Raw genomic sequence first — 25,047 nt, forward strand, 5'->3', positions numbered from 1 at the left:
ATGTAAAGTTGCACTCTGATGGTGACCCCTAATATAAGGGGGCACACTGATGGGCACACACTATTCAGACCTCGGCCAGAAGATAATTTTAGTGACCGGATCTCTTTGAATTTAATTCAATCCCCCTGCCCTAGACTGTGGTGTTGGTGCCGCTGTCAATGGACTGGTGCTTAGTGGTGGGCAGTCTGTGTACTGTTAGGGAAGAACCAGTTTTACCAAAGGCCCCCACATTGCACTCACTGAGACCAGTGATGGGGGTTATTTTTACACTCATGGGCACCAACATTGGGGGTTGTTACTGCACTCACTGACACCAATGTTGGGGGTTATTACTGCACTCACTGACACCAATGTTGGGGGTTATTACTGCATCTACTGACACCAGTGTTGGGGGTTATTATTGCACTCACTGACACCAATGTTGGGGGTTATTATTGCATCCAGTGACACTAATGTTGGGGGTTGTTATTGCAATTACTGGCACCAATGTTGGCGTTTATTATTGCATCGACTGACACCAATGCTGGGGGTTATTATTGCAGCTACTGACACCAATTACTGTCACACAAAGCAATCAATATACACAGATTGGGATTTTTCTACCAAAAACATGGAGCACAAAATATTTTGGCCTAAATTTATGGCTAACTTTGAGCTTACTATATATTTTTTTAGCTGAACGTAAAAAAATATTGTTTTTCTTCAAAATTTCTGGTCTTTTTTTGTTTATACTATACTATAGTGCGAAAAATAAAAATTGCACAGGTGATAAAATACCACCAAAAGTGTGTGTGAAAAAAAGGACATAAATTTTGTTTGGGTGCAGCACTGCATGACCGCGCAATTCTCAGTTGAAATAGTGCAGCTCCGAATAGCAAAAAGAGGCGTGGTCATTAAAGTGGAGTTCCACTCACTCTGTAAAAAAAAGAAGTCAGTAACTACAAAAACAGCCACTCCCCTGTCCCCGTTTCACCGGCCGTCGGGTATTCCAGGCGCCGGCATCTTCAGTGTGGGCACCCGGCAGTGACAGCTTGCGGCTTCACAGCCGGGTGCCCACTGTGCATGCGCGAGTACCGCTGCACTTCCTGAATGGCCCCGTAGTCTTCTGGGATCTGTCACGTGTCCCACAAGACTTCAGGGAGGGAGGGTAGGAGGACAACTTCCGTTTCTGATCGCCTAGGCTAGGGGTAGGAAACCTGCGGCTCTCAAGCTGTTGTGGAACTACATTTCCCATGAGACATTGCAAAATTGACAGTTACAGCTATGACTTGCAGAGGCATGATGGAACTTGTAGTCCTGTAACAGTTGGCGGGCCGCAGGTTGCCTACCCCTGGCCTAAGCGATCGCAGTGGAAGTGGCAGCGGGTACCTGTCAAATTCGAATACCCGTTCCCCCCGCCGCTCCCCAAAGGTGCCAATCCTTAATGGGGAGCGGGGGACCAATCTATAAAGCGGGACTTCCCCTTTTGGGTGGAACTCCGCTTTAAGGGGGGTAAATCCTCTGGAGGGCAAGTGGTTAAAAAAAATAAAATGTATTTTGCACCGTTTTTTCTCCTTGTTTCATATCATCATTGCTGGTCTCCTGCAGCCTCCTTGCCGGCACTTCGTGTTTCCATCTGGGATCTAGATCTGTGCAGGACAAAGACATGCTTTACTTTCTATCCATTGCTGAACCGCTTGCCTACCTTTACCCCCTCTAAGCACCTGCCTCCCCCCATTGGCCTGGGCAGGAAGGGGGCACTTTTACCTCCTTCCTGCCCAGGACAATCGTCAGCTTTCAGCGCTTTCGCACTTTGAATGACAATTGCGCGGTCATGCAACACTGTACCCATATGACATTTGTATCATTGTTTTCCCACAAGCAGAGCTTTCTTCTGGAAGTATTTATTCCCCACTGGGGGGTTTATTTATTGCACTATAAACGAAAAAAGAGAGAAAATTCTGGAAAAAAAGGTTTTCTTTGTTTCTATGATAAAAATTTTGCAAACAGGTAATTTTTCTCCTTCACTGATGTGCATTGATGAGGCTGCACTGATAGGCAGCACTGATAGGCGGCACTGATGAGGCAGCATTGGTGGCCATTGATGAGGAGGCACTGATGATGCTACACTGATAGGGAGCACTGATAGGCTGCACTGATGGGCACTGATAGGCTGCACTGATGAGGCGGCACTGACAAGGCAGCACTGGTGGCCATTGATGAGGAGGCACTGATGATGCTACACTGATAGGCAGTAATGATGGGCACTATTAGGTAGCACTGAAAGGCACCGACTGGCAGCACTGGCTGATTGGCTCTGACGGGCACAGATTGGCAGCACTGTTGGGAACTGATGAGCAGCATTGTTGAGCACTAATAGGCTGCACTGATATGCAGCACCGATAGGCAGAAATGATGGGTTTTATTAGGTAGCACTGACTGACTGGCACTGACTGATTAGCACTGATAGGTAGCACTGACAAGCACAGGTTGGCAGCACTGCTGGGCACTGATGAGCACTTTTGGGGCTGCACTAATAATCAGTGCCCTGACTATCAGTGCAGATGTCTGCTTTGACAGTTGCCTGTTATGGGCAGTACTTTCCTCACACTGTGACAGCATAAGGAAAGTACTGCTGATAATGTTTTAGTGTTGAAAAAATAAAGACAAACAATGTTTTTGTGTTAAAAAAAAATGTTTTAGTATTAAAAAATAGAAATAAAAAAGGTTTTACTGTTAAAAGATCAAAATAAAAAATATTTAATGTTATGAAAATAACAACTATTTTAGTGTTATTAGATAAAATTATTTTTGTTAAAAAATAAAAAAGTTTTAGTATTAAAGATATAAAAATATTTTATCGTTAAGAAAAATTTTAGTGCTAAAAAAATAAAGATAAAAATTATTTTGTGCTAAAAAATAAAAAGTTTTGGTGTAAAAAAAGTTTTACTGTTAAAAGATAAAATAAAAAAATATTTATTGTTATTAAAATAACAAATATGTTAATAAATACAATTTTTTTTGTTAAAAAAATAAAATTTGTTTAGTGTTTAAAGAATAAAAAGGTTAAGTTTTTAAAAATAAAAAAAGTTTTACTGCTAAAAATGTTTTAGTTTTACACAAAACAGTTTGTGTTAAAAAAATAAATAAAACAAAAAATGGTTTATGTGCTAAAAAATGAAAAATGTATTACCGTTAAAAAAGAAAAAATATTTTTTGTTAATAAAAAAAGTGTTAAAAAATAAAAAATGTGTAGTGTTAAAATAATTTTTTTAAGTGTTGGGGTTAAAAATAAACAATTTTAGTGTTAAAAACTAAATAAAAACAAAAAATGTTTTTGTGTTAAAAAATAGAAAATGTTTTGATGTTATTTTTTTTAACTTGTAGTGTTAAAAAAAATTACAAAAAGTTTTAGTGTTAAAAAAAATAAAACATTATGTTAAAAATTTTTTTTAAAAAGTTTAGTGTTAAGTAAAAAAGAAAGTTTTAGTGTTAAAAGAAATACAAATAAAAACGTTTTAGTGTAAAAAAAAAGTTTTGTGTGTCCTGTGTTGTGTATGGATTGGTGCAGGTCAGGACTACAATCCCCTCCCTCTCCATACGATGACAGGTGTGTGCTGTGGGTGGGGAGTTGTAATTCCAGCGCACGCCTGCAGTACCCATGTTCTCACACTAGAGGTCTCCCCCGCTCAGCCCCGCTCCGCCAGCTCTCCATCCCCGGCTGTCCTCATTAACCCCTGTGTGTCCGGCGGGCGGGGTGCCGGTGGGGTTGTCCGTCCATCCTCCCCGGTGTGTCTCCTCCTCCGTGCTGGTCGTCGGTGTGCTCAGTATGGAGGGATGGCGGTAGAAGGCGGGGTGCCGGTGGGGTGTCGGTCCCTCCTCCCCGGTGTGCTCAGTATGGAGGGATGGCGGTAGAAGGCAGGGTGGAGGTGCTGCTCCGGGACGGTTGGTACACAGTTGCGGGGAAGTTGTCGGAGGTCTCCCCGGTGCTGAGCGCGGACCGGTCCGGGGACAACGGGGTGACCAATGGATCGTTCCGGGGCCCCTCCGAGCCCCCCCAGCCCGAAGCCATCGACAACCAGAAGCGGACGGTGCGGGTGGTGGAGCCGGGCGGGCTGGGGATCCATGAAGGGGGGCCGGGAGAACAAGATGCCCGTCCTCATCTCCAACATCTTCCGCGGGCTGGCCGCCGACCTCACCCACTCCCTCTGTCGGGGGCGCCATCCTCTCCGTCACTGGCACCGACCTCCGGGATGACACACGTGACGAGGGCGGGCAGGGAGGTCACCCTGGAGGGTAAGTACCACCTGTGGCATGGGATGGGGGGACATGTATGTGTAGGGGACATGGGGGGGGGTAAGTACCACCTATGGGATGGGGGGTGTCATGTATGTGTAGGGGACATGGGGGGATAAGTACCACCTGTGGCATGGGATGGGTGGTGTCAGGTATGTATAGGGGATATGGGGGGGTAAGTACCACCGATTGGATGAGGGGCATGTATGTGTAGGGGACATGGGGGGGTAACTACCACCTGTGGCATGGGATGGGGGGTGTCATGTATGTGTAGGGGACATGGGGGGGGGGTAAGTACCATCTGTGGCATGGGATGGGGGTGTCATGTATGTGTAGGGGACATGGGGGGTAAGTGCCACCGATTGGATGGGGGGCATGTATGTGTAGGGGACATGGGGGGGGTAAGTACCACCTGTGGCATGGGATGGGGGGCATGTATGTGTAGGGGACATGGGGGGGTAAGTACCACCTGTGGCATGGGATGGGGGCATGTATGTGTAGGGGACATGGGGGGGGGGGGTAAGTACCACCTGTGGCATGGGATGGGGGGTGTCATATATGTGTAGGGGACATTGGGGGGGGGGGTAAGTACCACCGATTGGATGGGTGGCATGTATGTGTAGGGGACATGGGGGGGTAAGTACCACCGATTGGATGGGAGGCATGTATGTGTAGGGGACATGGGGGGATAAGTACCACCTGTGGCATGGGATGGGGGGTGTCATGTATGTATAGGGGACATGGGGGGGTAAGTACCACCGATTGGATGAGGGGCATGTATGTGTAGGGGACATGGGGGGGTAAGTACCACCGATTGGATGGGGGGCATGTATGTGTAGGGGACATGGGGGGGTAAGTACCACCTGTGGCATGGGATGGGGGGCATGTATGTGTAGGGGACATGGAGGGGATAAGTACCACCGATTGGATGCGGGGCCTGTATGTGTAGGGGACATGGGGGGTAAGTACCACCACTGGCATGGGATGGGGGGTGTCATGTATGTGTAGGGGACATGGGGGGTAAGTACCACCGATTTGGATGGGGGGTGTCATGTATGTGTAGGGGACATGGGGGGGTAAGTGCCACCAATTGGATGGGGGGCATGTATGTGTAGGGAACATGGGGGGCTAAGTACCACCTGTAGCATGGGATGGGGGGTGTCATGTATGTGTAGGGGACATGGGGGGTAAGTACCACCGATTGGATGGGGGCATGTATGTGTAGGGGACATGGGGGGGTAAGTACCACCTGTGGCATGGGATGGGGGGCATATATGTGTAGGGCACATGGGGGGGGTAAGTACCACCGATTGGATGGGGGGCATGTATGTGTAGGGGACATGGGGGGGTAAGTACCACCTGTGGCATGGGATGGGGGGGCATGTATGTGTAGGGGACATGGGGGGGGTAAGTACCACCTGTGGCATGGGATGGGGGGTGTAATGTATGTGTAGGGGACATGGGGGGGTAAGTACCACCGATTGGATGGGGGGCATGTATGTGTATGGGACATGGGGGGGTAAGTACCACCTGTGGCATTAGATGGGGGAGGTGCCATGTATGTGTAGGGGGCATGGGGGGTAAGTAAAACCTGTGGCATGGGATGATGGGGTTCCTTGTATGTGTAGGGGACATGGGGGTAAGTACCACCTATGGCAAGGGATGGGAGAGGTGCCATGTATGTGTAGGGGACATGGGGGGGGTAAGTACCACCTGTGGCATGGGATGGGGGAGGTGCCATGTATGTGTAGGGGGCATGGGGGGATAAGTACCACCTATGGGATGGGAGAGGTGTCATGTATGTGTAGGGGGCATGGGGGGTAAGTACCACCTGTGGCAAGGGATGGGAGAGGTGCCATGTATGTGTAGGGGACTTGGGGGGTAAGTACTACCTGTGGCATGGGATGAGGGGGTTCCTTGTATGTGTAGGGGACATGGGGGGGTAAGTACCACCTGTGGCATGGGATGAGGGGGTTCCATGTATGTGTAGGGGACATGGGGGGGAAAGTACCACCTGTGGCATGGGATGAGGGGGTTCCATGTATGTGTAGGGGACATGGGGGGGTAAGTACTACCTGTGGCATGTGATGAGGGGGTTCCATGTATGTGTAGGGGACATGGGGGGGGGGTAAGTACCACCTGCAGATAATTATACAATTAGTTTCCTGTTCTTTTAATTCATCTTGAAGCTCATTGTAATACAATTTTGATAAATGACATCATTAATTCTACATAATAGTGTTTGAACTTTTGTGTTTGATAATAAGCTGTTCATTGGAAAGTCTCATTTTGTAAAATAAACAAAGTGTGTTATGTTTCCTTTTTTAGGTCAATTAAGAAAAAGCAAACCATTGACCCGATCTTCCCTGTTTTTATTCCATATTTAGATTCTGTTTTTGAAGTGGTTGTAAACCCTTACATACACCCAGTGATACACAGAGATGAAACAAATCCTCCTACATACGTTGTACTTGTTTATCTGCAGCTCCCTCTTCTCTACAGCTGTTCATAGTGCAGAATTAATAAAGCTTGTTTGAGATTTCAGAAAACAGGGGGCATGGAGCTGAAGTTACTCTTCAGAGCTCAGTGAGAAGAGCTGTGAGAGCTGATTGTAGGGAAGGGAAGGGACCCCCCCCTTCACACAGAACACAAGAACAGAGCTGAGGCTGTCAATCACAGGCTGTGTGCTGAAGCTCTCTCCCCATCACCATTTTTGTATTGGTGGCAGGAACACCTGTCAGAAGTAACTCAGAAGTGGTCATTTCTGGCAGTAGAACCATTTTATGAATTTCAGCGATTTCTCAAACAAAAAAAGAAACTAAGCAAATTAGCAAAAAGCAGAAGTTATTTAGGGGCACTGAAGGGTTATTTTTGTATTTTTTTTTTTTTCTTTTGAGAACTTTATATATTTTTGCTGAAAGTTTTGATCAGTGACTTATTTTTATCCTGTAACCGTATGTGCTAAACTCAACCCCCCCCCCCCCCCCCCCCGTTGTGGCTCCGTTATTTTTTTCTCCTGTAGTTCATCTGCGGCCATTCCGGGTTCTACAACCACCTCCGCTTGTCTATGTCAGTCACTTGGGTTGAATGTTACCTTTTCCTGACTTGTCCAGGCTGTGATTGATATCCTTTCTTATAATGCAAATATTTGATGAATTTGGGTGTTTTCTCAGAACATGTTTCAAAGTAGTAAAAAGGAAATGAAATAAAATAGGAAAAAGCAGAAGTTTTTTGGGGGCACTGAAGGTTATTTTTGGACCGTGAGAGCAATTTTATGTAGGGGGGTTTCAAGACTCCAAGTCCCATTGATAAGTGGCGTATCCCAGTATTTCTTGACGTTGTTTCAGTCGCGGCTCCCTTTAAAACTATGCAGAATGTCGGCATCTCCGTGTAAAAATGTACTGTAAGTGTTATTTATCAATGTGACATCCATGCCTGGGATGATGCAGACAACCACCTTGATGATATGAACTTCACAGTTCCCCCATCACATCAGAGACCCCCATCACATCAGAGCCCCCCATCACATCAGAGACCCCCATCACATCAGGGTTCCCAAATCAAGTCAGAAGTTATCCCATCACATCAGAGTCACCTTTTCACATCAGAGACCCCCATCATGTCAGAAGTCCCCCTATCACATCAGAGTCACCGCTTTACATCAGAGACCCCCATCACATAAGAGTGCCCCCATCATGTCATATGTCCCCCCCCTATCACACCCCTGCCCTCATCTCATCAGAGTCACCCCTTCACATCAGAGAACCCCATTATATCAGAATTCCTCAATCATGTCAAATGCCCCCTCATCACATCAAAGTCACTCCTTCACATCGGAGACCCCCCCATCTCATCAGAGTCACCCCTTCACATCAGAGAACCCCATTATATCTGAATTCCCCAATCATGTCAAATGCCCCCTCATCACATCAAAGTCACTCCTTCACATCTGAGACCCCCCCCCATCTCATCAGAGTCACCCCTTCACATCAGAGACCCTCTCCATCTCATCATAGTCACTTCTTCACATCAAGGGACCCCCCCATCTCATAAGAGTCATCCCTTCACATCAGAGACCCCCAATATATCAGAATTGCCCAATCATGTCAAATGCCCCCTCATCACATCAAAGTCACCCCTTCACATCTGAGACCCCCCCCCCCATCTCATCAGAGACCCTCTCCATCTCATCATAGTCACTACTTCACATCTGAGACCCCCTCCCCATCTCATCATAGTCACCCCTTCACATCAGAGACCCCCAATATATCAGAATTCCCCAGTCATGTCAAATGCCCCCTCATCACATCAAAGTCACCCCTTCCTTAATGCTAGAGGTCCCTTTCATGTCAGGGCCCCCCATACATCAGAGGCCCCCTATTCACAAGAGCCCCCATCAAAGCATTGTCACTCTTGTGCATAAAAGACCCCCTATACATGAATCCCCCATCACGCAGCCCTCCCAATCAGAGAACCCCTCCCAGTCACACAGTCCCCTCTTCACTTCAGAGCCCTACCTTTTTGCTCCAGTAGCACAGCCGAGAGCAGAAAGTGGAGGAGACTGACTTCCATCTTCTCCTGAAAGCTGGGGGTGGCCCTGCATGGTGCCTGCCATAGGTCAGAGTCATGGTTTGCTGGCAGGCTGGCTGCCACCACCATAATAATGAATGGTGCCGTGCATCCTGGCCCTAGAGTGCCATTGGTTGTTATTGGGCTGGTGGCCAGTTCATCTGCACCATGACAGCTTATGACACTGATCCAGGACAAAGTGGGTCCAATGTTTGTGACATCCTGGGGAGCCCAGATGGCACCCTGGGTGCCAAACACTGGTACAGTATATCATAAATAGGCAACATGGGTTTAAAAGCCTGTAAAGATGTATTCACTCATGAAACAATCAAACCCCAAACAAGAAAAATGGTATACCAGATCTTTACTTTACAAATGAAGAAGCAATATATTTTTTTAAATAGTACTGAGTCCTCCTTTGAGATTGCTAACTGATATCACTGTCCAAATAGACAATTTGTCAGACTGTCACCATCTCCCTCCTCATCTTTTCTGACTGTTTTTCACTACTGGTAGCATGAGGCGATACCAGGAACCTACAGAGGTTGCACAGGCAGTCCAGTTCCTCCAGGATGGCACATGAATACGTTCCATTGCCAGAAGGTTTGCTTTGTCTCCCAGCACAGTCTGAAGAGCATAGAGGCACCATAGAGCTCGATTGGCATTTGCCATTGAACACCAGAATTGGCAGGTCTGCCACTGGCGCCCTGTGCTTTTCACAGATGAGAGCAGGTTCACCCTGTGATAGATGTGAAAGGGCCTGGAGAAGCCATGGAGAACATTATGCTGCCTGTAACATCGTTCAACATGACCATCTTGGTGGTGTGTCAGTGATGGTCTGGGGAAGCATATCCATGGAGGGACACACAGACCTCTACAGGTTAGACAATGGCACCCTGACTGCCATTTGGTATCGGCATGCAATCCTTGGACCCATTGTCAGACCCTACGCTGGTGCAGTGGGTCCTGGGTTCCTCCTGGTGCACGACAATGCCCGGCATCATGTGGTGAGGGTATGCAGGCAGTTCCTGGAGGATGAAGGAATTGATGGCATTGAATGGCCCCCATGCTCACCTGACCTAAATCCAATATAAAACTTCTGGGTTATCATGTTTCGGTCCATCTGACGCCGCCAGGTTGCACCTCAGACTGTCCAGGAGCTCAGTAATGCCCGGGTCCAGATCTGGGAGGAAATACACCTGGACACCATCATCGGCTCATTAGAAGCCTCCCCTGACGTTGTCAGACATACATACGAGCACGTGGGGGCCACACAAACTACTGAGGACCGTTTCGAGTTGCTGCAATGAAATTTTAGCAAAATGGACTAGTCTGCTGCATCATTTTTTCACTTTGATTTTCAGGGTATCTTTGAATTCAGTCCTCTGTAGGTCGATCATTTTCATTTCCATCAAACGATGGGGCATCCTTACGTTCCTAACACATTACCTAGTCCATGTCAATATAGATATCCAGCATGATATTTTTCTCCATTGAGAACTGACGTGTTTTCAAAGTGTAACTTTCATTTTTTTGAGCAGTGTATATGCGTCAGACCCCCCTCCTGGCACTTCTGCTATTTGCTCTTGTACGCCTGGGCCTCTTTGAAGTGAACCTGTGTTTGTCCATGCAGGACACAGCAACATGTTCACTTTGGCTTCATACATATGGCTGTACAAGAGCCGTACATCGTGATGTCACCACCTCACCCCTCCAGTTGTCCAATCATAGAACACATTGCATTCATTCAGAAAATGCAAAGCATTCTCTGAATTGTGCCCATGCTAAGTGACTTATCTCCTGTGTTCACAATGCATAAGGCTGGATACCCTGAATGGGACCCAGAAGAAAGTGGGGTACTGGTGTGTACCTCAGTGATTTCCAGCTTCTAGGAGGATTGTCCAGGTAATGTATGCATAGATACACTGATCCAAGCTGGAACTTTGTATAAAATAGCAATACCTGGAATCCTATTTAAAAGAGAAGTATTGGAAACTTTTTTTTTACATCATACTTCCAGTACGTAGGTGTACCTAGAAAGTGCAGAACAAACTGCAGTCCTGTGATCCATAGGTGAAGTGCAGCCAAAAGAGCTTTGGCTGTAGTTCTCCTTTAACCACCTGAAGACCAAGCCTATTCTGACACTTCTCTCCAACATCTAAAAATCTGTAATGTTTGCCAGAAAAATAATTAGAATCACCAGATATTTTCTATATTTTGAAACCGAAGCCCTAGAGAATAAAATGGTGGTTGTTGCAATTGTTTATGTCACACAGTATTTACACAGAGGTTTTTGGAAACATTTTTTTTAGTAATGCCCATGTTGAGGGTTAGGTCCCAAAAAAATTTTAATTCGGAAACCGTAATGAGTTTCCCTGCGAATGGTCTGGCAATGTTTGAATTTGGGTTGGCGGCGATAAATGTTTGTGCATATAAAATGCTTTGTTCCACAATCAATGCATACAGATCTTCTGTGAAAAACAGCTCCAAAAAATAAAGGGGAGTAGTTAAAGTTGCAATTTCCACCTGAATTCCAGGTTGGGCAGTGAATGGGGGAAGTGCGGGTGCTGCAGAATTTGTGGGCTGCCAATCTGGATTTGCAAGCACGTCTGGAAGGATACTTGGGGCTCTACGGGCCTGTGTGCAAATCCCGGGCTAATCCCGTTAACGCTGCATTTTTTGGGGGCGCTTTACTAATGTGAATGCTGGTTAAGTGCTGATCTGATCAAAGATGTTGATCCGTTCAGACACTATACTAACAATGGAGGTTTGTGTATGAGCGTGTTCCTGGCAATCAAGGGGTTAAATGTGATGACTGGTGTACTGATGGGCAATCTGATGCTATCTGGGAGGGACGTGAAAACCACGGGAGTAAAAATCACGTGTGTGTATATATATGTGATTTTGCACACCTGTGCCGCCCTGTAGCAGTATTTATGCTATAGGGCGGTCAGGAAGCAGCTACATAAGCGGTTTGTGTTATGGTGCTACATCACTTTAACTGACAATTGCACGGTCATGCAACGCTGCACCAAAATGAAATTTACATCCTTTTTCCCCCCATGAATTGGGCTTTCTTTCGGTAGTATTGATCGCCTGTGCGTTTTTTGTGTTTTGCGTTATAAAAAAAAAAACAACAATTTTGAGAAAAAAAACAATATTTTGGACTCTTTGCTATAAAACATGTCTAGTAAAAAAATTAAAATCAAATTTCATCATACATTTATGCCAAAATGTATTCTGCGACATGTCTTTGCTAAAACAAAATTCCAATACGTGTAAATTAATTGGTTTACGTGAAAGTTATAGCGTTTACAAATGGCGGTACAGAACTGAATTTTTTTTTTGTATACTAATAATAGTGGCAATCAGTAACTTATGGCGGCAATCAGTAACCTATGGCGGGACTGCGGCGGACATTCTGACACTGGGGGGAAATGACTTGGGGTCACTGACATCCCCAGTGACACCAATACAGTGATCAGTGCAAAAAAAAAAGCACTGACACTGTAGTAATGGCACTGGGGAGGAAGGGGTTAACATTTTTAGGCAATCAAAGCGTTAACTGTGTGAAGGGAGTGTTTTAGTAGTGGGCGGGGGGGGGGGGGGGGTGTTCTTCACAGGAACACACTGTCCTGGAAAGCTAAGCTCTGCTCTCCGGAACAGTGTGCTGGAAACTGACAGGGAGCAGAGCTGCATTGAAAACACTGCAGCTGTGCTTCGTGTCAGTGTTTGCTGGTAATTGCCGGGATCCGGTGGCTAATCACCGGCCGGGACCCAGTAATTGACACCCGCGGCCGCGATCGGTGCCGCGGGCAGGGCGGTCGCACACGCCCCTTACCATGTAAACAGGATGATGTTTATAAACGTCATCGTGCCTTCAGGGGCCACTTTGCCGCAGTAAATGTACTGTGGGCGGTCCCCTGGTGGTTAAGCCGGCATGTCGCCGATCCCAAATAAATGGACAACCTTGACTTGCCCTCATGTGGAAGCGCCTCTGTGAAGGATTTGGAAAACATTTCAGGCTTTTTTCTGCCTGGCCAAGTGCATGACACGCCGAGAACGAGACGGTCCGTTTGTGTCTCCCCGTTACCAACAACTGTCCTCAGATGCAGCGAACATACTAATCAGAGAACGCCGGAGGTCTTATGTCTGAAGCCCCGAAATAGCGATCCATTCGTGCTCTCTAGCAATCAATTGGGAGAAATTCTCTGCGGTTCTCTGTTCTCTAGGCTGGTGATGGGAGCTGCTCGGCGGCAGCTATCTGGGATCACAGCTATTACCTGGGACACAGTAAACACTCCCATAGACTGTAATGACATCTGGCAGATGAGGTCTGGGAATGCATACAACTCGGGGATTACCTGGACCATTTCTTTTTAATATGAAGACGCAGGAAAGTCATATCGCTGAAATTCAGAGATCGCAGGAGGGAGGGGTCAGAGGGACGTGGAATTAGTGAGAAATCGTCTATTATTGGATTTGGAGAAATACGCTATTTATTGTAGACTGGATCCTTTTCACTTTCATGATAATTAAAGGAAAGTTGTACGGAGTTTCTCTAAAATTGCAAGTCACCTGATTGTTCTTCAGATCTATTGTCTTCAGTACTCTAAAATTAGAATCCCTGATCTGCATAAAAGTTCAAAGTGGAACTAAACTGTATCTGAGCACCATAAACTGAGAGCGCGATTTCATCCATTTTTAATATTCACCGCAAGCCCACCCATCCATCTATGTCTCCGGGATTTATTTTGTTGAGAAATCACTTTTGAGAAACACCTTTTTAGATTTCCAGCTGTGGCCATCTTGAGTAAGTGCAGAAGATTCATGTAGCTTCTACTTCCTGGAATCCATCTGCCATTAGCTCAGGCATGCAAACAGGAGGATGTGCTTGACTGAGAGAGTCCCCACTCCTCGCCTCCAGATGAAAGGAAAAAAATGCCCATGAAGACTCCTGGAATCTATGACATCACAATGGCCCAGAAACCGAAAGCAACTCAAGAAATGTAAACAAAAACGTTTAAAACAAGTAAATAGGAAGGTATATTCTATCTATCTAGCAGTAAAAGGATTAAAAATAGGTAATGTTGATTAAGAGAGAGAGTTTAGCTTCGCTTTAATTTTGGGCTAAAGTTTTATTTGTAAAAATGCAGTCTGCATCTCTTGTATCATGTCTGCAGTCTCTGACCATCTCTTGTATCCTGTCCGCAGTCTCTGATCATCTCTTGTATCCTGTCCGCAGTCTCTGATCATCTCTTGTATCATGTCCGCAGTCTCTGACCATCTCTTGCATCATGTCTGCAGTCTCTGACCATCTCTTGCATCATGTCCGCAGTCTCTGACCATCTCTTGCATCATGTCCGCAGTCTCTGACCATCTCTTGTATCATGTCTGCAGTCTCTGACCATCTCTTGTATCATGTCCGCAGTCTCTGATCATCTCTTGTATCATGTCCGCAGTCTCTGATCATCTCTTGTATCATGTCCGCAGTCTCTGATCATGTCTTGTTTCATGTCCGCAGTCTCTGACCATCTCTTGTATCCTGTCCGCAGTCTCTGACCATCTCTTGTATCCTGTCCACAGTCTCTGACCATCTCTTGTATCATGTCCACAGTCTCTGATCATGTCTTGCTTCATGTCCACAGTCTCTGACCATCTTTTGTATCATGTCCGCACTCTCTGACCATCTCACAGCCACCCCCTGACAACAAAACAAGAGGTCTTTAGAAAATCTTTATTGTCATTTTACCAGCTTGACCTCCATGGTCCTGTCACATATTAATAAATGGCTGCCTTGCCTATTCCTGAGACAGGACCTTGGAGCTTACAGCTACAATCCATAGCCCACTTTTACTTAAAGAAGAACTCTGGGCAAAACCTTCATTACATGTCCTTGCTGATTTCCTACCTTCACTGAATATGTCTTCCATCTTCTGGTTCATTCAGTAGTTGCTGTGAAATAATCTTTTCATTTTCAATTCAATCCGTTAATTTTCCTTGGTTTCCTGTTTGTAAGAGCGGTGGCTGCTATGCCACTGGTCTTGGCACATCCCTTCTGTAGTTCTTTTTCCAGGAAGCAGTGATGTAATTCAGCCCCACTTGCAGTGGTGGGAAGACCGAGACTCTCAGATACATTCAACATGTACAGGCCTAGTGTACCCGCCCACATTCACTACAATTCCCTGTGGTTGATGGGAACTGTAGTTTCCTTTTACTGCAGAGAGAGGAGAGGATATGATGTAATCCCGGCTGTTACTCCTCCTCCTTGGTACAGAAGATACTGTTATCTTTTGAATTACAGAGATGAGGTCATGAAAATTCAATGAGACTTTTCTCCTAAATGGTAAAGCTTCTCAACATTTTATTATCTGTTTAGTGTTTTGTGTAGGGTGGTGTACTAATGGGTGATTGTTATGCCTATCCCGGAGTTCTTCTTTAAGTGCGACCCTTTTAAAATGTCAAGGACTGCACTTGAGGCTCTTCGTATTAAGCAAGTTGACCACCACCGGAAAAAATGGGTCCGCTTGGAGTAACTACTTCAAGTGTTTGTTCACCTTCTCATTCTGTTCATTCTTTCTGGAAAGGTGAAGCAACCCTTTAAGGAGCCTGTAGCAGCAATCAGTCTGGTAGGATTGCACATTGCTCCATCCATGTGTGCTATGATCCATTGCTTTGGAATACCAATAGCTATTGGTGGAGCTCACCACCAAGCAAACCATCGTAAACGAGATGGTGAATGCATCTGGCCGTACACCAGGATGTTCGTTGGAAAATGTTCTTTTTGGGTGTTGATTTGAATTTCCAAAGGGTAGTGGGTTCAAATCAATGTTTGTTTTCAAATGTAGTGATGAGAAAATTGGAAGGATCAGGATGGAAGATTGCTTTAAATAAATGACCTTCTAACAGAGAATGCGGATTTTGTTCAGGAAATTACATTTCATTCCAAAACTGAGTGTTAAAAGCAAGAGAAATTTTGAAGTCGGATGTTCGCACGGTCAACACATGTACAAAGGATTTGCAGATGAACGTTTGACAATCTACTAGTGTATGGCCAGCTTTACTGCTCTCCAGCCAACCAGGTTGGATGGGTTGACTGCCTTCTTCCTCATCTCAAACAATGGTTCTTCCCACCACGCTGGCTATGATGTGGCTGCAGGATGCCTGGACCACCATTTCCAAATATATATATAAAACAATGCCTTCAGTTATGACTGCGATCTCTTCTACAGGAGGAGGGATGCCTGCCCCCCTCCCCGCCACCAATTCCTTTCCTGGGCTCTCTCATTCCATTGGGGATCCTGGGACCGCTCCAACCGGCAGCACCGACTTCAATACACACAGAGAAAGGAGCTGATGTAGTTCCTCCCTCTCTGTGGGATCACAAAATGGAAGCAACAAGGATTTTGTCACTTTTGGTTCTGGTTCTGTATCTGTGTTTACTGGGCCGTTGCCGACCAGCTACTGTGCTGACCCATATGTGTCTGATCAGCTGCATTGGAGGCCAGAGGAGAGATCTGGGGTCTGATAGAGCCAGATGTCTCCATAAAGAGGACCTGTCATAGCCCATGCTGTCACAAGGGATGTTGTACATCCCTTGTGATAGCAATAAAGTTAATTTATAAAAAAAAAAGGGAGAGTTAAAAAAAAGTTTAAAATAAATAAATAATTAAAAACACATTTTAAAGTGGCCCTACCCCCGTGCTCATGTGCAAATGCATACACATACGTAAATCCAGCACACATATGTAAATGGTGATCACACCATACATGTGAGGTATCGCCACGAACGTCAGAACAAGAACAATAATTCCAGCACCAGACCTCCTGCATCACTCTAAACTAGTAACCTGTAGAGGCTTTTAAAGTGTCACCTGTGGAGATTTTTAGATACCGTAGTTTGTAGATGTTCCACGAGTGTACTGCACAGTCTATTCCAAATCAAAACAAAACGAAAAATGTTTCAAATTTGTTATTACTTTACAAAAAGTGAAGAAAAAGGAATATTTGGCTGTTCAAAAAAAAAAACATGACTTGTTGAAGTATTTGGATGTGTTCAATCTGATCCATGATCCCTGGTATGCGATAAATAGGCCCAACACCGTAGTATGAGACATATCCCCATATCATGATGCTTGCACCACCATGCTTCACTGTCTTCACAGTGTACTGTGGCTTGAATTCAGTGTTTGGGGGTCGTCTGACAAACTGTCTGCAGCAGATCCAAAAAGAACAATCTTGCTTTCATCAGCCTACAAAATGTTGCTCCATTTCTCTTTTGCCAGTCAATATGTTCTTTGGTAAATTGTAAGCTCTTCAGCACCAGTCGTTTTTCCAACAATGGGACTTGAGGAGGCTTCATGCCGATAAATAATATATAGTTGCAAGTGCACTAAAAGCTGCTAAGCACTCAGGTAACCAATAAAACCTCAAACAGACAAATTATATTATAGTGCAGCGGTAAAATATATAGACAAAAATGACCAATAAAATGCAATCACTGTATAAAATAGTTCATATGATAGCTGGTGTCATAAAACGTGAATCCTGTATTCAACTGGAAGTTGGTGCTTGTGCAGTCAAAAATGATAAGAATGCGCACTCACCAGAGCGCATGATAAAATGCGCATTTATATGTAAATATCCTGATGTCACCGAAGGTTATCAAGGTCTGGTCAGGAATGGAGTAGAATCCCTCACTGAGTGTGCCTGGATCTTGTAGCCTCTGGTGTGTGATGGAAAGGTAACCGGGGTCCCTGTAAGGGATGGACAGGTCAGCTCACCAGGTATATGGAAATCCTACTGCGAGTCCTGCGAATCTGTAAAGTAATCCATTAATAAAATAGATCGGGAACGTATTCAAAACAGAAGCCAGGTCTTGGATGCCAGAGCCGGTTACCAGAAGATCCAGAGTTAGGAAATACAGTGGTGTCCTCTGTTCACCCCCAACCGTCTGATTGGATGGTGAAACAACAGCAGCAGACTGATTAGGTCATCTCTTTGCTCTCTTCTCCTATCAGTATGTTCTATGTTGGTTCATGTGCATGCAGCACACCTGATTGGCTCTCGGTTCTGCCCCTTCTTCTTCCAGTGCTGCTGCATAGTAAGAGGCTGATACCAAATCAATTTCAGGCACTTCCACTAGTGGCATTAAAAAACACACATTTCAAGATTTATTAAGCCCTTCCTGTCGGATGTATGTATATATGTGGCAGCACAGAGATTGTCCGTATTCTGTGCCTCCACGTATACGCATACCTGTTTTGTGTTGGCAGCATGCCCCCAGCACTCTGACAGTACCGTCACTGACAATTGGAAGCTGGTAGGATGGGCTTCCAATTATCTAATCACTTTGACATCCAATCACAGTGATCACATGGTGCGGAAGCTGAGCAAGCAGGTGACGATGCTCCGGTGTTACTATCTCTTAAAAGGCTGGGAAGAAGGGGTTAATGAATACAGAGTTGCATTCATTTGTGTCTGTTATATCTGTCTGGAGATTAGTCCAAAGATGTACAGTTTTTATTCAACTGTGTGTGGCAAAATATTCTAAAAATCCCGAGCTATGAACAGGGGATTCTAAGAAGATCCTGGGATTTCCCGCTGTAAACGCATGTGTTCTGTATTGCAGACATCTAGAACTGCATTCACCTGATGCCAAGCATACTGCGGTGCTGCGAGCAAAAGATCCTGCGGCGGCCCAGACCTGGTTCAACGCAATTCACGGGGCGGTGACGGAACTTCTTCCCAAGGTGATGGCCGAAGTCCAAACTCAGCTGGGAAAAAACGGAATCTCTGGAAGTCATGAAATTTGGCACATGGGCTGGCTAGCAGAAAAGGTCAGTTTGTTGTGTCTTTGGCTTTATATTGTTTATCTCACGAGCTAAATGACCACAAAAATGTCTCATCTGAAGTCCCTTTAACCCTTTTCTGCCTACTCCGGTGTCCTTGTACAAAGTTCTGAGTGCCTGGGGGGCGGGAAGATTTTCGATCATGTGACTACTGTGTTTTGCTGTCATAGTGGTCACATGATCAGGAGTCGTTCCACTGGCTGTGGATTATTAGTGAGGGCCGAGAGCTGTCTGTGACAGCCCAGTGTCTGTGCTGGGAGCTTGCAGTGAGCTTGTTCTCAGCACAGAAACATTGGCTGCCCAACAACGCACATGTGTGGGTGTTAAAGCCTGCCCTTGTGGCTGCAAATATGTGTTATTTGGGTGACAACAGGTTAAAGTGGAACTTAACCCCCCCAGGTTTAATTTTACTCTAAACCCCCTCCTACCTTGTGTGCTGGGGTGAACTTAAATAACATACCCAGCCATCAACTGCAGCATTGCCCTGCAGTAATCTGCTGAAAGCGGAACCCACAGGGCCTTGTGCCGCCATCATTGGAGCCAGCTTTCTCTTCCAGGTCCTAGCAAGCAGCTCCCGATGACACTACACTGAGCATAGACAATATTCGTAGTCCTCCTGCGCTTAGGTGAACCTGTGGCTAAAGCTGCTAGTACCTAACCATATACCAGAAATGGTCAATCCAAAGTGTAAAGTGAGGTGCTGCTCTAATAACTAAACTATAAGTAAATCCCAATGTGAATAAGTGGTGAACAGTAAATAAATGAGTGAACAATACTATAATACCCAGTGACTATATTAACAGCATAAGTGACATAAACCCCAAACTAAACATCTACACCGCCTCTCCTAAATGAGTTAAATCAACATAAAAAAATCTATAAATACAATAATTAAATACACATACATATGATGAATGCCGTGGTACTGAATATGCGCCTATTACACAACACGAGTAAATACATATCATGTGGTGACATAAACGCATGTATGCTTTACATTCCCAAAACCAACTGATGTGAAAGAAATGGCAGTGATCCCACTAAGGGATAACAAACAAAGTGAATCAGTGAAACCACTCCTTGTGGTAAACGTACAAAAAGGGAAGATGACTCAGATTATAAACGCATGTATACCTACATGCTCAAGGATAACTGGTGAATAAGAACAATAGCAGTGATCCCACTAAGGGACAAACAAAGTGAATCCGTGAAACCACAAATTGTGGTACTTGTGAAAAAAGAGAGAAGTCAGGCTCACCGCCTGTAAATCACTAACAATCACTAAATGTACACAATTGTGACCCCCCTACTGGGGATAAGTGAACAGAAAACATCGGCTATAGTGCCTATAAATAATGAAGGGATTTGTAACCCCAAATGGGGGGTTCTGAATAAGCAGAGAAATAAGTGACGGCAAACAGAGCCTCACACTCTCCGTGTATCCACAAACATCGATAAACATGGATAATCCACCAAACAACATGAACAGAAAAACCAAAACACTAAATTATTAACGTGTCCTAAAAGGTGAAATATACAGTTGTGTTCAAAATAATAGCAGAGTGTTGAAAAAAGTGAATAAAGCTGAAAATCCTTCTAATAGCTTTTATTTCCATCCACACAAATGCATTGGGAACACGACACATTCTATTCCAAATCACAACATGAAGAAAAATACATCAAATTTGTGTTCCTCTAAAAAAATGGAAGAAAAGTGAATATTAGACGGTTCAAAAAAATAGCAGTGTTTGTATTCTTCTTCACAAACTCAAACATTCACTATATAAACTGAGAAATGTTTGAAGATTTTGAATGACTTCATGAATATTTGGTTGTAGTCGCACTGTTTCTGAGAACTGCTGTACATCTGTGTTGCATGGAGTCACCCAACTTCTGGCCCCTGTGATCAGGTATTCCAGCCCAGGATGATTGGACCACATTCCACAGTTCTTCTCTATTTCTTGGTTTTGCCTCAGAAACTGCATTTTTGATGTCACCCCACAAGTTTTCTATTGGGTGAAGATCCGGGGATTGGGCTGGCCACTCCATAACGTCCATCTTGTTGGTCTGGAACCAAGATGTTGCACGTTTACTGGTGTGTTTGGGGTCGTTGTCTTGTTGGAACACCCATTTCAAGGGCATTTCCTCTTCAGCATAAGGCAGCATGACCTCTTCAAGTATTCTGATGGATTCAAACTGATCCATGATCCCTGGTATGCGATAAATAGGCCCAACACCGTAGTATGAGAAACAGCCCCGTATCATGATGCTTGCACCACCATGCTTCACGGTCTTCACAGTGTACTGTGGCCTGAATTCAGTGTTTGGGGGTCGTCTGACAAACTGTCTCCGCCCACTAGACCCAAAAAGAACAATCTTACTTTCATCAGTCCACAAAATGTTGCACCATTTCTCTTTAGGCCAGTCAATGTGCTCTTTGGCAGATTGTAACCTCTTCAGCACACGTCTTTTTCCCAACAGTGGGACTTTGCGGGGACTTCTTGCAGATAGCTTGGCTTCACATCGGCGTCTTCTAATTGTAACAGTCCTCACAGGGAACGTCACACCTTCTTTCATCTTCCTGGAGCTGATTGTTGGCTGAGTCCGCGCCATTTTGGCTATTCTTCTATCCATTCGAATGCTAGTTATTCGCTTTCTTCCACGTCTTTCAGGTTTTGGTTGCCATTTTAAAACATTTGCGATCATTTTAGCTGAGCAGCCGATCATTTTCTGCACTTCTTTATATGTTTTCCCCTCTCCAATGAACTTTTTAATGAAGGTACGCTGTTCTTCTGAACAATGTCTGGAACGACCCATTTTCCTCAGAATTTCAGAGAGAAATGCACTGTAACCAGCATGTCCAACATTTGCTGCCTTCCTTCCCTAAATAAGGGCAATAATTGCCACCTGTTTTTCAAAGAATGAATGACCTCACTAATAGAACTCCACACAGCTATTATTTTGAACATGCCCCTTTCAATGAGTGATTCAATGACACAGAATCAGCAGCATGCATGTCATGACTGTTGGGTCTGTTGGATTTCTATTACTCTACTACACCTGCTAGGAAATTATTTGCCATGTAGAAATATCATTTCTACCAAAAACAGTGATTGATCCGGTTAGTGATGTCTGACTGCTAATATTTTGAACACAACTGAATAAACTTCACAAGATCTACAAGTTGTCTTATCGATTGAGTCACTGACTGGTATCCAACTAAGATTGAAGTTATCGCTATCTCATCCCAACTGAGCCATCACTTCTAGGACCACTGAGAGGAGGCTGCATGCGGGACCTTGCCCACCAGAGAGGGAACTGACACAGCGTTGTACCTGACATCCGTTGGAGAGAGTCCGGGTTCCAGACCGGTGGTGTTTGATTATCATAAGGTGTTTTAACCCTGCAGGGTCACCGCATGGAGGTGAGGGGCCATTGCACCTAGAGTGGGATTTATAGTATCCTGTTGCAGATTTATGGTGATCACAGGACTACAGAACACCTCCACCATTTGGATGGTTCTGGACACCTTCTGTAGATTGGACATTTATTTCACCTTTTAGGACACTTTAATAATTTTGTGTTTTGGTTTTTTCTGTTCATGTTGATTGGTGGATTATCCATGTTTATCTATGTTTGTGGATACACGGAGAGTGTGCGGCTCTGTTTGCCGTCACTTATTTCTCTGCTTATTCAGAACCCCCCATTTGGGGTTACAAATCCCTTCATTATTTATAGGCACTATAGTCTATGTTTTCTGCTCACTTATCCCCAGTAGGGGGGTCACAATTGTGTACATTTAGTGATTGTTAGTGATTTACAGGCGGTGAGCCTGACTTCTTTCTTTTTTCACAAGTACCACAATTTGTGGTTTCACGGATTCACTTTGTTTGTCCCTTAGTGGGATCACTGCTATTGTTCTTATTCACCAGTTATCCTTGAGCATGTAGGTATACATGCGTTTATAATCCGATTCCTCTTCCCTTTTTGTACGTTTACCACAAGGAGTGGTTTCACTGATTCACTTTGTTTCTTATCCCTTAGTGGGATCACTGCCATTTCTTTCACATCAGTTGGTTTTGGGAATGTAAAGCATACATGCGTTTATGTCACCACATGATATGTATTTACTGGTGTTGTGTAATAGGCGCATATTCAGTACCACGGCATTCATTATATGTATGTGTATTTAATTATTGTATTTATAGATTTTTTTTATGTTGATTTAACCCATTTAGGAGAGGCGGTGTAGATGTTTAGTTTGGGGTTTATGTCACTTATGCTGTTAATATAGTCACTGGGTATTATAGTATTGTTCACTCATTTATTTACTGTTCACCACTTATTCACATTGGGATTTACATATAGTTTAGTTATTAGCGCAGCACCTCACTTTACACTCCACTGCACATGCACAGCGTATTGTACATAGCCCCAAAGCCACCTGGGATACATGATGTTGGTATCCTAGGGGGCTTCAGGTGGGGTGGGGAGGATGTCATTCTTGCCTAAGCGAGGAAGGCAGAAGCATGGGGTGTGTTCTAAAGAAAAAAATTTAAAAAAGAAAGAAGTACAGCAGTTGGATAAAAATATGGAAACACTACATGATTTGCAGGTGTGAAAGTGACGACATGGTTTGCGTTGAAAGCAGAAGTGACGTAACATTCTTTTACTTCCGCTGTGTGATGAGACACCTAGCTAACAGGTGGAAAGCCTCACTTCCGTCATTTACTGTGTGCGCAGCTAGTAATATGGAGTCATGTCAGAGCTTACTGAGCTTCAAAGAGGGCAAATTGTTGGTGCCACTTAGCTGGTGCCTCTGTGACTGAAGTTGCCAATTTATTTGCCGTGTCACGAGGTACAATATCAAAGGTTATGGCGGCATATACAGTTTCTGGGAAAACGATGTCTGGGCAGCCATATCTTGGTATTCTGCAGGTCCCATTGTCACCTTGAAAGATAGAGTCACTGCCAGTGACTATGTACAAATTTTGTCCGACTATGTGCACTCCATGGTGCAGACATTGTTTCCCGAAGACCGCGCCATTTACCAAGCTGACAATGCTCTGAATTCACACAGCTGGCGTTGTCAAATCACGGTTTGGCGAGGATGCAGAGAAAGTCTCACACCTTCCCTGGGCGCCACAGTCGCCGGACCTCCATATAATAGAGCCATTATGGTCAATGAGACTTAGGCTCGTTTTCGCCTCCAGCATCTCTGTGAGAGCTGGAGCGATTTTTGTATGAAGAGTAGTATCAGATTCCATTATCCACCACCCAAGACTTATATTTCTCAATTCCCAGGAGAATTCAGACCGTCTTGGATGCTAAAGGCAGTCCAACACTATAGTAGCTAATGATTTTGTTCTTTTACCTAGTGTTTCCATAATTTTGTCCAACCCCTGTAACTGGGACTGAAGGTTCGTGTTAAAATCTTAGTAGTTTGACGTCATCGTGTTCTTGCTCTATCTGTTTAATGTGCTGATTGTCTGCTTGTTATTTGGGTCCACTTTAAACTATGATCAGTTACTTAGGCGGAGACCTTTCTCTGCCACCTACTGGAATTTGTCATTTCTGTGCAATGTATGCGATTAAAGAGGGGACTCCGTATGCAGCTTTCATTGAATGTTGCCACTTAACAGCAAGCACTGAACACATCAAATATGCCACAGTCTCCTGGGAAGTGTAATTAGTCGGTTTGTTTGAATTTGGGGTTTTACTGTTCCACTTAGGAATCGGGGGAGGCTGAGGATAGGGCCATTGTATCTGACAAGCCCCCTTTGCCAGTCACACTTCGTGAACAGGGGATTGTGGCAGCTATGCCGTGTCTGAGATCAATGTTAGTGACGCCCACTAATTGGGCATTCGTCGGGGAGGAGCAGAGAAGCTGGAGATTAAGGAACCAAAAATAGATTTTACTTCACATTTCAATACTGTTTCATTGGAGAAGTGAATACAGGCATTTAGACATGCAAGGATGGATCTGTATTTATGTTTTTAATTCCTTCAGGAGTTAATTTTTTAAGGCCCAACACTGGAAACACTTTTTAGTCAGTTATTGTGTACCGAGAATACTATCTCTACAGTCACTGACCTTACATTTTCCAAAATACAATATTTTCCCTAAAGCGGGCCTTTAACGTCTTAAGGGGCCATGCACGGTGCTTACAAGAAGGTGTCCGTTCCGATATTGGGAGCACGTGTAAAGGTGAAGGTACTCTGGGCTCTGATTTGGGTCACGCCGTGTACATCGTTCTCTGGGGAGGTACAGTAGTAAGTGTAGATGGTGAGACGACTTGTTCAGCTGAGCCAATGCAGATTTAATGAGCATCACACTTGTTAGCGTTGGCGG

The 25,047-nt window shown here is 44.7% G+C and overlaps 1 protein-coding gene across 1 annotated transcript; it reads left to right on the forward strand.

Annotated features, from left to right (window-relative positions):
• The first annotated feature begins 3,884 nt into the window (after nucleotides 1–3,884).
• On the forward strand, nucleotides 3,885–24,607 carry LOC149450380 (beta-1-syntrophin-like). The gene is made up of 4 exons (XM_089692008.1): nucleotides 3,885–4,275; nucleotides 13,772–13,853; nucleotides 18,476–18,683; nucleotides 24,428–24,607. The coding sequence occupies exons 1-4, from the start codon at nucleotides 3,885–3,887 to the stop codon at nucleotides 24,605–24,607; spliced, it is 861 nt and encodes a 286-aa protein (XP_089548134.1).
• The last annotated feature ends 440 nt before the right edge of the window (nucleotides 24,608–25,047 follow it).

This window comes from Staurois parvus, unplaced genomic scaffold (genome assembly GCF_062004578.1).
Source record: "Staurois parvus isolate SC_StPar_1 unplaced genomic scaffold, SC_StPar_1.0 ptg000575l, whole genome shotgun sequence".
Taxonomy (NCBI): domain Eukaryota; kingdom Metazoa; phylum Chordata; class Amphibia; order Anura; family Ranidae; genus Staurois; species Staurois parvus.